Here is a 14,797-nt window from a genome sequence, read left to right as displayed (position 1 = left end):
TAACCCATCTATCTTTTTCCCATACCTGAAATTAGACTATCTCCCTGTAACTCCTCTTCTGGGTAATTCAAGATGGAGGACAGGAAAAATTTCTGGCTGTAACAGCTGCTCCTTTTTTGAGATATTTTAGGTGCTGGAGGTGATTTCCTCAAATTCCAGGAGCAGTATTGACTGTTTTATATGCTGTTGCATTGTTTTGGAATTTTGAAAAAACAACAGCTGTTTCAAAATGGAGAAGAACAGACAACGGAAGCACATGGTGAGGTCAGTGCGAGAGAGAGAGAAAGAGGAAAAACTCACACCAGAGTGCACCTGCACAGTTACTGACTTTGCCGTTTGAATTCACGTATCGCTGGACATCGGAGTGCGTCTGGGAAAATTAACTAACAGTGAAATTCACAACTGATCTTGGAGGAACGGTTTGGGCAAAGTTCACAGCACAGAATCATATACGTTAATTGTTGTTTTAAGTGGCCTACAGAAAGTCTGCAGTAGTGAGTAGAGTGGGTTCTTTCTTGATTTTTATTTTAGATATATCTCTTGATTAAACTTAAAATATAAGCAATAACTATTAAACTATTAATTCTGGGGCAGTGTTTCATAGAGGAATAAGACAGTGGTTATTTTCTGCATCTACAGATTGTGAAGGAGCAAAAATGGTCTTTAATAGAGTGATATGTACTTCCTGTCAGATGTGAGAGTTTAAAGAGAGTTTAAGGGTTACTGCAGATTATATCTGCCATAAAGTCTCTAGGTTGCGAATCTTATCAGATCGAATAGAGCAGTTGGAGACACAGTTAGAAGCAATGAGGAATTTGCAACAGCCCTTCTTCAGGAATTCCCGAAACGTCGATTCTTCTGTTCCTTGGATGCTGCCTGACCGGCTGCGCTTTTCCAGCAACACATTTTCAGCTCTGATCTCCAGCATCTGCAGTCCTCACTTTCTCCTCTTTTGTGGATATACCCATTTCAAACAGATATGCTGTTTTGGAAAATGTAAGAGATGATCGATTCACAGGGGAACATAGCATGAACAGGCAAGTTTCTAGTATTGAGACTGGCTCTAATGCAACAAGGGGTACATCGGGTTCCAAGAGATCAATTGTGTTACAGGATTGTTTAGTCCGAGATACAGACAGACGTTTCTGTGGCCAGCAGTGAAAAGGCAGAATGGTGTGTTGCTTCCCTGATACCAGGATCAAGGACATTTCAGAGAGGGTGCAGAATGTTCTCAAGGGGGAGAGGGGCCAGCAAGAGGTCATTGGTTCTAATGTGGACAACGACATAAGAAGGGAAAACGTTGAGATTACAGACAGTTAGGCAGGAATTTAAAAAGGAGGTCCTCGAGAGTAGTACTATCTGAAACACTCCTGGTGCTACGAGCTAGTGAGGGCAGGAATAGAAGGATAGAGCAGATGAATGCATGGCTGAGGAGCTGGTGTATGGGAGAAGGATTCACATTTTTGGATCATTGGAATCTCGTTTGGGGTAGAAGTGACCTGTACAAGGAGGACGGATTGCATCTAAATCGAAAGAGGACTAATATACTAGCAGGGAAATTTGAAAGAGCTGCTCGGGAGGATTTAACCTAGCAAGGCTGGGGGGGTGGGACTTAGGGAGATAGTGAGGAAAGAGATCAATCTGAGACTGGTGCAGTTGAGAACAGAAGAGAGTCAAACAGTCAGGGCAGGCAGGGACAAGGTAGGACTAATAATTTTTTTTAAGATTACTTACAGTGTGGAAACATGCCCTTCGGTCCAACAAGTCCACACCAACCCTCCAAATAGCGACCCACAAAGACCCATTCCCCTACATTTATCCCTTCACCTAACACTATGGGAAATTTAGCATGGCCAATTCACCTAACGTGCACATTTTTTGGACTGTGGGAGGAAACCGGAGAAACCAGAGGAAACCCATGCAGACACGGGGAGAATGTGCAAGCTCCACAGACTGTTGCCTGAGGCGGGAATTGAACCCTGGTCTCTGGCACTATGAGGCAGCAGTGCTAACTACTGCTGTAAGTAATCTAATTATTAGTCTGGCGGCACGGTGGCACAGTGGTTAGCACTGCTGCCTTACAGCGCCAGAGATGCAGGTTCAATTCCCGCCTCAGGCAACCGTCTGTGTGGAGTTTGCACATTCTCCCCGTGTCTGCATGGGTTTCCTCCGGGTGCTCCGGTTTCCTCCCACAGTCCAAAAATGTGCAGGTTAGGTGAATTGACCATGCTAAATTGCCCGTAGTGTTAGGTGAAGGGGAATGGGTCTGGGTGGGTTGATCTTTGGAGGGTTGGTGTGGACTTGTTGGGCCGAAGGGCCCATTTCCACACCATCAGTCATCTAATCTAATCTAAATTAAACTGCATTTATTTCAATGCAAGGGGCCGAACAGGGAAGGCAGATGAACTCAGGGCATGGTTAGGAACATCGGACTGGGATATCATAGTAATTACAGAAACTTGGCTCAGGGATGGGCAGGAATGGCAGCTTAATGTTCCAGGATACAAGTGCTACAGGAAGGATAGAAAGGTAGGTGAGAGAGGAGGGGGAGTGGCATTTTTGATAAGGGATAACATTACAGCTGTGCTAAGGGAGGATATTCCTGGAAATATATCCAGGGAAGTTATTTGGGTGGAACTGAGAAATAAGAAAGGGATGATCACCTTATTGGGATTGTATTATAGACCCCCCCAATAGTCAGAGGGAAATTGAGAAACAAATTTGTAAGGAGATCACAGCTACCTGTAAGAATAATAGGGTGGGTATGGAAGGGAATTTTAACTTTCCAAACATGGACTGGGGCTGCCAGAGTGTTATGGTTTTAGATGGAGAGGAATTTGTTAAGTGCGTACAAGACAATTTTCTGATTCAGTATGTGGATGTACCTACTAGAAAAGGTGCAAAACTTGACCCACTCTTGGGAAATAAGGCAGGGCAGGTGACCGAGGTGTCACTGGGGGAACACTTTGGGGCCAGCGACCATGATTCTATTCGATTTAAAATAGTGATGGAAAAGGATAGAGCAGATCTAAAAGTTGAAGTTCTAAATCGGAGAAAGGCTAATTTTGACGATATTAGGCAAGAACTTTCAAAAGCTGATTGGGGGCATATGTTTGCAGGTAAAGGGACGGCTGGAAAATGGGAAGCCTTCAGGAATGAGATAACAAGAATCCAGAGAAAGTATATCCCTGTCAGGGTGAAAGGGAAGGATGGTAGGTATAGGGAATGCTGGATTACTAAAGAAATTGAGGGTTTGGTTAAGAAAAAGAAGGAAGCATATTTGAGGTATAGACAGGATAGATCGAGTGAATCCTTAGAAGAATATAAAGGCACTAGGAGAATACTTAAGAGGGAAATCAGGAGGGCAAAAAGGGCACATCAGAGCGCTTTGGCAAATAGAGTTAAGGAGAATCCAAAGGGTTTTTTAAAATATATTAAGGACAAAAGGGTAACTAGAGAGAGAATAGGGCCCCTCAAAGATCAACAAGGCGGCCTATGTGTGGAGCCGCAGGAAATGGGGGAGATACTAAACGAGCATTTTGCATCAGTATTTGCTGTGGAAAAGGATATGGAAGATATAGAATGTAGGGATGAATGATGGTGACACCTTGCAAAATGTTCATATTACAGAGGAGGAAGAGCTGGATGTCTTGAAATGGGTAAAGGTGGATAAATCCCCAGGACCTGATCAGGTGCACCCTAGAACTTTGTGGGAAGCTAGAGAAGTAATTGCTGGGCCTCTTGCTGAGATATTTGTATCATCGATAGTCGCAGGTGAGGTACCGGAAGTCTGAAGGTTGGCTAACATGGTGCCACTGTTTAAGAAGTATGGAAAGGACAAGCCAGGGAACTATAGACCAATGAGCCTGACGTCAGTGGTGGGCAAGTTGTTGGAGGGAATCCTGAGGGACAGGATGTACATGTATTTGGAAAGGCAAGGACTGATTAGGGATAGTCAACAAGGCTTTCTGCATGGGAAATCATGTCTCACAAACTTGATTGAGTTTTTTGAAGAAGTAACGAATAGGATTGATGAGGGCAGAGCAGTAGATGTGATCCATATGGACTTCAGTAAAGCGTTCGACAAGGTTCCCCATGGGAGACTGGTTAGCAAGGTTAGATCTCACTGAATAAAGGGAGAACTAGCCATTTGGATACAGAACTGGCTCAAAGATAGAAAACAGAGGTTGGTGGTGGAGGGTTGTTTTTCAGACTGCAGGCCTGTGACCAGTGGAGTGCCGAAAATGTGTTGCTGGAAAAGCGCAGCAAGTCAGGCAGCATCCAAGAAGCAGGAGAATCAACGTTTTGGGCATGAGCCCTTCTTCAGGAAGAAGGGCTCATTCCTGAAGAAGGGCTCATGCCCAAAACGTCGATTCTCCTGCTCCTTGGTTGCTGCCTGACCTGCTGTGCTTTTCCAGCAACACATTTTCAGCTCTGTCTCCAGCATGTGCAGTCCTCACTTTCTACCAGTGGAGTGCCACAAGGATCGGTGCTGGGTCCTCTACTTTTTTGTCATTTTTATAAATGATTTGGATGTGAGCGTAAGAGGTACAGTTAATAAGTTTGCAGATGACACCAAAATTGGAGGTGTAGTGGACAGCGAAGAGGGTTACTTCAGATTACAACAGGAACTTGACCAGATGGGCCAATGGGCTGAGAAGTGGCAGATGGAGTTTAATTCAGATAAGTGTGAGGTGCTGCATTTTGGGAACGCAAATCTTAGCAGGACTTATACACTTAATGGTAAGGTTCGAGGGAGTGTTGCTGAACAAAGAGACCTTGGAGTGCAGGTTCATAGCTCTCTAAAAATGGAGTCACAGGTAGATAGGATAGTGAAGAAGCGTTTGGTATGCTTTCCTTTATTAGTCAGAGTATTGAGTACAGGAGTTGGGAGGTCATGTTGCAGCTGTACAGGATATTGGTTAGGCCACTGTAGGAATATTGCATGCAATTCTGGTCTCCTTCCTATCGGAAAGATGCTGTGAAACTTGAAAGGGTTCAGAAAAGAGTTACAAAGGGTGTTGCCAGGATTGGAGGATTTGAGCTATAGGGAGAGGCTGAACAGGCTGGGGCTGTTTTCCTTGGAGCATCAGAGGCTGAGGGGTGACCTTATAGAGGTTTACAAAATCATGAGGGGTATGGATATGGTAAATAGGCAAAGTCTTTTCCCTAGGATGGGGGAGTCCAGAACTAGAGGGCATAGGTTTAGGGTGAGAGGGGAAAGATATAAAAGAGATCTAAGGGGCAACATTTTCACACAGAGGTTGGTACATGTATGGAATAAGCTGCCAGAGGAAGTGGTGGAGGATGGTATAATTGCAACATTTAAGAGGCATTTGGATGGGTATATGAATAGGAAGGGTTTAGAAGAATATGGGCCAGGTGCTGGCAGGTGGGACTAGATTGGGTTGGGATATCTGGTCGGCACGGACAGGTTGGACCAAAGGGTCTGTTTCCGTGCTGTACATCTCTATGACCTTATGACTCTCTATTACCCCCTCCACCTCCCGAATGATCCGAAGTTCATTCAGCTCCAATTCCCTAATGCAGTTTCCGAGGAGCTGGAGTTGGGTGTACTCCCTGCAGATGAAGTCAGTGGGAACACTTACCTCCCATCCATTCTTACTGTTCTAAATTCAACAAGACACTGTTGAAAAAAACTAGTAACCTTACCAAATCATTTTTTTTGGTTAGAGGAGGAGGAAGGTGGGTGGGAAGCACTACCTAAGTGGGAGTTTCAGGTAAAGCAACCATGTAAATATATTACCTCACTATTAAAAATCACACAACACAGGTTATAGTCCAACAGGTTTATTTGGAAGCACTAGCTTTCGGAGCGCCGCTTCTTCTTCAGGGTGATTGTGGAGTAGGACTATAAGACTTTATAGCAAAAGATTAGTGTCATGCAAGTAAAATGATATATTTAACAAACCTTGATTGTTGTTAAGTCTTTCATCTTTTAGAATGAGTTACAGGTTTCGGTTCATTCATATGTAAATCCCAGAAATCCTTTTAAGTCATGTTCTCAAGGTAAGTTAAGGTTTTATCATAAAAAGGTTTGTGTGTGCGCCTTGAGCACTTCAGGTGTCCATCACGTTCCTCCTCATCTGAACAGATCCTGTGTGTGCATAGGGCTTGTGCATAGGGGATGGCTGTTTTAACATGTTTAGGGTGGAAGCTAGAGAAGTGCAGCATCATCAGGTTATCCATAGGTTTGCAGCAGAGTGAGGTGCTGAGGTGCCCATCCTTGATGGAGATGCATGTATCCAAGAATGAGACATATTAAAGAGTAGCCCATGCTAAGTCCGTGATTGGATTAAACTAGTTGATATCACTGTCTATTTGTTTCAGGGACGCCTCGCCACGGGTCCAGAGGAAGAAAATGTTGTCAATACATGTATTGTATAGTATTGGTTGGAGGTTCTGTGCAGCAAAGAAGTCTTGTTCGAACCTGGGCATGAAAATGTTGGCAAAGTGGGGTGCAAGTCTGGTCCCCATGGCTGTTCAGTGTGTCTGGATGAAGAACTGGTTGTCAAAGGTGAATGCGTTGTGGTCGAGGATGAAGCAGATGAGTTGCAGGATGGAGTTTGGAGATTGGCAGTTGTTAGTGTTGAGTACTGAGGCTGTTGCCGAAATGCCGTCATCGTCGGGTATGCTGGTGTAGAGTGCTGAAACGTCCATTGTGATGTGCATAGGGGATGGCTGTTTTAACATGTTTAGGGTGGAAGCTAGAGAAGTGCAGCATCATCAGGTTATCCATGGGTTTGCAGCAGAGTGAGGTGCTGAGGTGCCCATCCTTGATGGAGATGCATGTATCCAAGAATGTTCCCAGTCCACGAGTGCTGAATTTCTGTAAGAAATCCATAGTGTCGCGACAGAAGTTGTAGGTGACAGAAGGATACGATGTTCAACTCATTGATTCCCAGTTCCGATGTGCCACTGCGAGAAACCGTAATGACCTCCTCAGGAGACAGACACCGGTTGCAACCGATAGGGTACCTTTTGTTATCCAGTACTTCCTGGGAGCCGAAAAACTACGCTTTGTTCTTTGCAGCCTGCAATACATTATCGATGAGGATGAGCACCTCGCCAAGACCTTCCCTATGCCTCCACTTATTGCATTTAAGCAACCGCCAAACCTTAAACACATCATTGTTCGTGGCAAACTGCCCAGCCTTTAGGACAACATCGACCACAACACTGTACAACCCCGAGATGGCAACCACTGCAAGTCTTGTTAGAGTGTCGACACAGATACCACCATTACACGTGGGGACACCACCCACCAAGTAGGTGACAGGTACTCATATTACTCAATATACGTTGCCTATTTCATATACTGCAGACAAATGTTGCCCCAAGGCATGATAGATTGGCAAGACCAAGCAGATGCTATGTGAATAGATGAATGGACACTGCACAACTAGATAGGGGTGCTACCTCCCAGTCGGGGAACACTTCAGCAGTAAGGGACATTCGACCTTGGATCTTCGGGTGACCATCCTCCAATGCAGACTTTGGGACAGGCAACAACACAAAGTGGTCGAGCAGAGGCTAATAGCCAACTTCAGTACCCATGGGGATGGCCTCAACCGGGACCTTGGATTCGTGTCACACTACAGGTGACCCCACTAAACACACACACTCGCTCTCTCTCTCTCTCTCTCTCTCACACACACACACACACACACGCAGACCCTCTCACATACACGCCCCCACATGCACCCTCACACAGGCTTATATCCCATCACACACTCACACACTTTACCAAGGTTGCACACACAAACTCTCATGCACACACTCTCTCTCCTGCACGAGCACACGTATAGGTCTATGGGGTAAATTTGTACTTGTATAGTTATATTTACAGATACATTCTATTTTGCTCAAAAAAATGCACAACCGGTAGGCATTCAATGCAGACAGTCAATCCATATAATACTTTGTAAATTCCACTTTGGAAATAGAAACAGTCTGAGTCAAGATTGGGATAAAGACAGACTCTGACCTCATAGCTTTAAGGCATTGTCTGAGATGTCACTTTTTAAAATATAAAACCTTTACTTATCTTGAGAATGTGGCTTTAAAGGAGGAGTTTTGGGATTTACATATTAATGAACTGAAACCTGTAACCCATTCTAAAAGATGAAAGACTTAACAATTGAGGTTTATTAAAAGTATCATTTTACTTTCATGACGCTGTGACTTACGGTCCTACTCCACAACCACCTGAAGGAGAAGCGGTGCTCCGAAAGCTAGTGGTTCCAAATAAATCTGTTGGACAATAACCCAGTGTTGTGTGATTTTTAACTTTGTCCACCCCAGTCCAACACAGCTTCTCCATATCATATTACCTCACTAACTCAGCAGTCTCATGTCCGTAACTGCTCAGCGTGCGCTTTGCCTACTTACGAGATAAGTTATTAAAGGATTAATTTACCTTCCAAGCAGCCTCCTGGCCCTTGCTCTCACCACTTCCGCTGCTGGTGCAAAATGGAGGCCGCTGATCCCACGAGGTAAGTTTTTAAAGGAGGAACATACCTTCCTGACAGCCTGCTAGTTCTCACTCTAACAGCTCCTGTTGCTGCTGCAAAAATCTCCTCTCTGTCCCCCTAACTATCGAGTCTCCTATCACTAAGGTCCTGTTTACCGTTACCCTTTCCCACTGTGCCCCAAAGCCAGCTGTAGTGCTACCAACCTGGCTACTGTTGCTTTTCCCTGAACGGTTACCACCCCCAACGGTATCCAAAACGGTGTACTTGTTTTCAAACGGAATGATAATCCAGGGGATTCCTACACTCTCTGCCTACCCCCTTTGTCTTTCCTGGTGGTCCCCCGCAACTCTCTGCCTGCATCTTATGTGTGACCACCTCAACAAAACTCTTATTGATAAAGTGCCCTGCATTTCAGATGATTCTGAGTACATCCAGCTCCAGCTACCTAACACAGTTTTCCAGGAGCTGCAGCTGGGTACACCCCCACACATGTCATCATCAAGGAAGATGGAGTCTCCCTGAGCTCCTACATACTGTAGGAGGAACATGGATTGAGATCCATTTGCCACTGATCAGCCCACTGACATCCCCCTGTAACCTAACGAACAAAGAACATAGAACATAACAGTGCAGTACAGGCCCTTCGGCCCTCGATGTTACGCCGCCCTGTCATACTAATTTGAAGCCCATCCCACCTACACTATTCCATGTACGTCCATATGCCTGTCCAATAACGACTTAAATGCACTTAAACTTGGCGAATCTACTACCGATGCAGGCAAAGCATTCCATACCCTTACTACTCTCAGAGTAAAGAAACTACCTCTGACATCTGTCTTATACCCATCTCCCCTCACTTTAAAGTTGTGTCCCCTCGTGTTTGCCGTCCCAATACTTGGAAAAAGGCTCTCCCTGTCCACCCTATCCAACCCTCTGATTATCTTGAATGTCTCTATTAAGTCACCTCTCAACCTTCTTCTCTCTAACAAGAACAGCCTCAAGGTCCTCAGCCTTTCCTCGTAAGACATTCCTTCCATACCAGGCAACATCCTAGTAAATCTCCTCTGCACCCTTTCCAAAGCTTCCACATCCTTTTTATAATGCGGTGATCAGAACTGTACACAATACTCCAAGTGTGGCCGTACAAGAGCTTTGTACAGCTGCAGCATAACCTCCTGGTTCTGGAACTCAATCCCTCTATTAATAAAGGCCAAAACACTATATGCCTTCTTAACAACCCTGTCAATCTGGGTGGCAACTTTCAGGGATCTGTGTACATGGACACCGAGATCTCTCTGCTCATCTGCACTCCCAAGAATCTTACCATTAGCCCAGTACTTTGCATTCCGATCACTTCGTCCAAATGCTATCAATCTTTCTCACTACTTAGCAATGCATTAAATTTTGTACAATCTGCGAATTTACTGATCAACCCTCCTACATTAAAGTTTAAAGCATTTATTAAAACCATTGAACACAGTTGAAAGCATTTACTTAGAATGCTACCTACATCCTCTGGCTCCATGCACAAATTATCACTTTGGTCCTTAGTGGGTCCAATCTTTCCCTTGTTATCTTTTTACTTTTAACGTACCTGTAAAACAATTTAGGATTTTCCTTTATCTTATTTAACAGCATCCTTTCATATCCCTTTTTCGCTGTCTTAATCTTTTAAATTCCCTTCTGCACACTCTATTTTCCTTTAGGGCTTCTGTTGTTTTGAACCATTGGGATGTGCAAAAAGCCTCCTTTCTCTCTTAATCGAATCCTTTTTATTCTCCGATATACAGGATTCACAGCATTTAATGGTCCCACCCTTTTTCTTTCTTGGAACATGTTTGCCTTGTAGTCTCCATATTTTCTTTTTGAATACATTCCACTGCTCTCAGATTTACCTGAACGTATCTGTACTCAGTCTTCTCTGGCCATACTGTATCTGAACTTATTAAAATCATCCTTCTTGAGAACTTTGATTTCAGTCTTCCATGTGGGACTCTCTCCTTTGCCATAACAATCTTGGATCTAATAGCATAATGATCGTTGCTTGTAAATACCTCTCCCACTGATAATTAAACTGGGCAAGCCATTGAAGTAATAAATTTAAGGTCCAGGATCACTTCCTCTTTTGTAGGACCTCATACATACTGGCTTAAAAAGTTGTCCTGGATGTATTTTACGAATTCCACTCCCTCAAAATCTTTCACATAATGACTACCGCAGTTAATTTAGGGAAAGTTGACATCTCCCACTATCACTTTTACACTTCACTGAAATTTGCCTACATATCTGCTCCTCTATTTCTCCTGACTGTCAGGAGGCCTTTGCATACTCCCAGCAATGCATTTGCTCCTTTTTGGTTTTTAAGTTGTATCAATATAGCTTCATTTGAGGTGCCTTCGAAGCTGTCATCCCTCCTTACTGCTGTAATAGATTCTCTGTTCAAAATTGCATCCTCCTTTTTTTACCTCCTTCCCTGTCTCACCTGACAGCCCTGTACCCTGAAATATTGAGTTGTCAATCCTGCCCCTCTCAAAACCAAGTCTCAGTGACAGCAAAAACATCACACATTCTTTTTTCATTTGTGTTTGCCTTCAACTCATCTGCCTCTCGTTCATCAGATTACTAGCATTAAAATAAGTATCATCTATCCTTGATTAATGCCGTTATGCCTTAACTGGCCCACAATGCCTATGCTTTCCTGACTCACTGACTTCTAATTTTGGCTGTTCATTCCCCTGTTGATCATTTTCTCAGGATCCCAGCCTCCTGCCAAGTTAGTTTAAACATCCCAACAGTACTAGTAAACTTCCCTGCAAGGATGCTAGTTCCATTCCTGTTCAGGTACAACCCATCTGCCTTGTACAGGTCCCACCACTCTCAAATACTGTCTCAATGTGCCAGACATCTAATGATCTCCCTCTTGCAGCATCTCTCAAACGACACATTTGTCTGGACTAACCTCCTACTCCTATACTCACTCGCACGAGGCACCAGAATTAATCCAGAGATCACTACCTTTTGGTTCCTGTTCTTTAATCTACTTACGACCTTTCAGGAGTTCATCCCTTTTCTACCTATGTTGTCGGCACCAATATGTACCACAACCTCTGTCTGTTTGCCCTCACCCTCCAATCATTCAGTGACATCCTTGACCCTAGTACCAGGGAGCCAACATACCATCCTGGAGTCTGTTTTGCGGTCACAGAATTGTCAGTCTGTTGTCCTTACAATTGAATCCCCTACCACTATAGCCTTGCCTCTCTGCTTCCTCCCCTTTTGTGCAGCACATTCACCCATGGTGCCGTGAAGTTAGCTCCCACTGCTTTCACCTGCACAGTCATCTCCTCCAACAGTATCCAAAAATGGTATATTTATTAGAAAAGTGTTTAGACACAGGGGGCTGCTGTACTACATGCCTTCCTCTACTGTACCTGGTGGTCAGCCACGCCCCCTCTGCCTATTCAATCTGCATCTGTGGCATGACCACCTCACTGAATAGGATTTCCATGCATTTCTCAGCATTGTGGACACTCCACAGCGAATTCACCTACAACTCCAACTCTGAAATGTGATTTGTCAGTAGCTGCAGTTTGACACATTTCCTATAATTTGTCACATATCATGTGAGGAGCAAGCTCTGCAGTCAAGACTTCTTTTAAGCTTGAGTAACTCTCTTTCCTAAAAAAAGGTTTGTGTAAGAATACTCTTAACTTACTTCCCTTACCCTAGCTGTACTTCCTTACTCTGCTTTGCTTACTTATATTCCTTCATTATATTGGCTCTAACTTTCATTTAATCCTGTTGTTTCTCAGTTAATTCCTTCTTCCAAAAAATATACAAATGTTTAAAATCACAAACCACCAACACACACATTCCTGTTTCAATTTGCTTTCCCAATCTGCAGTTCTCTGAAGCTGCAGCTGATCTCCCTACTCTCTGCTCATTTGAAGCTGAAGAATATATCGTTTCAAACTATAAGCCCTGGAAAAGACCACACAAACTATGAACGAGAAAATGCCATAAGACACTTCTTACTCCATGCACTGAAATCCTAGAGTGCTCTAAATTTCCAGTATCATCCATTCATTTGGGCTGTATCTCATTCTGGGTGTGCCTTCTCCAAACCTCTCGTGTGGAGAATAGTGATCTTCCCTTCTTCTTTCCCTTGGAATCCCTTATTTTCAGCCAAACAATGAGGAATAAACCTATTGGACCTATGTTACTATTCATCACTATATTAATATCATCCTTTATTAACAAAGCTACCCCATTTTCTATTCTTTTTTGCCTATTCTGCAATGTTAATTCCTCTTGAATATCTAGTTTCCAGTATCAACATTCCAATCCTCTCTAACATTTCGACATTTGCTGGCAGGGTATTTTATCGCTAGCTGTTTCACACTCAAGACTCAGTCTGTTCAAACCCCATGTCCATGGTGTAGGAATTCCTACAAAGTAAGTAGCCAAGGACTCAAAATTAGAAAGGGTTGGAAAGTGAGAGCTTAGTCAGTTAGGTTCAAGTGGCATTATTAGAGGAAGTCCTCAATGTCCTCTAGCACCACTGACAGTCAATTGCTGCAACAATCCAGAAAGTCACACCTTATGGTGCATGTGGAAAATCCAAGACATTACTAAAAGTCTCCTTATTTGAATCTCCAGGTAAACATTGCTGTTAATTATACCTTACACTTTCTTTGCCTGTGATGAACGTTGGCATGGCTGTGAGTGGGCTCCTTAGATCTTTCCTGATGTAGATCTTTTCTGTGGAAGCTGCACAGTTTGCTGGTTTCTCCCGTTGTGCCTCAATTGGTTTTCTCTCACACTGGACAGCTAGCATTAGAAGAAAAGTGACAATGTCATGAGTACAATAAGTAAGAGAACTCCATTTGTGGGGTGTGTGCTTTCAGTATATTCACCAACCTCTCTCTTGGCTTGATACAACTTATACAGCTGGATGGTTCTTACAGAATGATCAGTCCTGTGATTCTTTATAAATGACATGCAGTGTTCCTGACACTTGGGACATTTTCCCTGCTCTAGTGTCTCAGGTTCCTCTACTAATATGGACAGACAGCTTTGAAAAGATTGAACAGAAGAATTAAACCTCATTTTTGGGAATGAGGTATGCCAGCTGGATCAAGTGATAATATAACTGAATATAGAAGGCAGGAGACCAAGTGAAAAAGGAAAGAAGCAATGATAGAGTATAAAAAGAAACTAGCAGCTAACAAAACAGAATCCCAAAGTATTCTAAAGCTAAATAAAGGTAAAAGGATGGTAAAGAGAGGAGAACTGATTAGCAATCAAAAGGGAATTTCAGGGGCTTGGCTGAGGCATTACACTAAAAGTCTGCTTCTCTTTGTTGTCACACTCCCCCGACAATTCAAATACAATGTAACTCTCCCTGGCATCCCAGCTACAATATGGAACTCCATCAACACTTTGGCTCCAGTCCAAACCTCCCCTGGTTCTCCAGATACAGTCCAACTTTACCCTGGCACACCAGGAACAATGTAATACTTACATTCCATTTTCATTCCCATCTCCAAACATTTTTGAAGTCTGCAGAACTGACAGCGGTTACGATGATGCTTGTTGATGACACAGTCTCGACTGCTACGGCAGCTATATGTCAGATTTTTCCTTACGCTTCGCTTGAAGAACCCTTTACAACCCTCACAGCTGACTGCACCATAGTGACGCCCTTTAAAGGTAAAGGAGCATATTTAGGTATATTGTCAGATCTTGATGGGTGAGCTTAGTGTCTAACAGAATAAAATCAGTCGTCTCGAATAAAGCTCCCTCTGTTTTATGTTTCTGAAAATCGCACTTCAAAAATTATTAGCTGATCCCCACTTCTGGATATCCAAAGAATTGTATGTCAAAAACACTTTTCTCCACCTTAAGTTGTCACAAAGTATCCACAACCAATTAACTACTTTCAAAGTGATGTTATTGTTAGCCTGCTGCATTTTCTGTTTGTGAACAAGTCAATCTTACAAACAGATCATTTAAAAAAATTAATGCTAATTAAGCAATCAATATTGGTCAGTACAACGTACTGCACAATAGCTGGTATAAGTGATGTAGGGCTTGTCTCGGCTCCTGCCCGAAATGTTGACATTCCTGCTCCTCGGATGCTGTGCTTTTCCAGCACCACTCCAATCTGGACTCTAATCTCCAGCGTCTGCAGTCCTCACTTTTGTCTAAGATTCCAGAGACCTAGGTTAATGTTTTGGGACTTTGGATTCAAATTCCACTAGGGAAGATGGTGAAGTTTGAATTCAATTAATAACTCTGAA

At 43.4% G+C, this 14,797-nt stretch overlaps 1 protein-coding gene across 1 annotated transcript in view; it reads right to left on the bottom strand.

Moving 5' to 3' along the window:
* LOC122559109 (nuclear receptor subfamily 2 group C member 2) overlaps window positions 1-14,797 on the bottom strand; it is a 155,208-nt gene that overhangs the window by 108,279 nt on the left and 32,132 nt on the right. The window contains exons 4-5 of the mRNA XM_087994559.1: window positions 14,020-14,199; window positions 13,178-13,325 (exon numbers count right to left, since the gene is read on the bottom strand). Coding sequence (XP_087850685.1) covers window positions 13,178-13,325; window positions 14,020-14,199 — 328 coding nt within the window. The remainder of the gene's footprint in view (window positions 1-13,177; window positions 13,326-14,019; window positions 14,200-14,797) is intronic.

Source organism: Chiloscyllium plagiosum, unplaced genomic scaffold (genome assembly GCF_037043375.1).
Source record: "Chiloscyllium plagiosum isolate Xiang-an unplaced genomic scaffold, Cpla_swu_hap1 HiC_scaffold_14, whole genome shotgun sequence".
In the NCBI taxonomy this organism is placed as follows: Eukaryota; Metazoa; Chordata; class Chondrichthyes; order Orectolobiformes; family Hemiscylliidae; genus Chiloscyllium; species Chiloscyllium plagiosum.
This window is presented reverse-complemented; position numbering and strand designations above follow the sequence as displayed.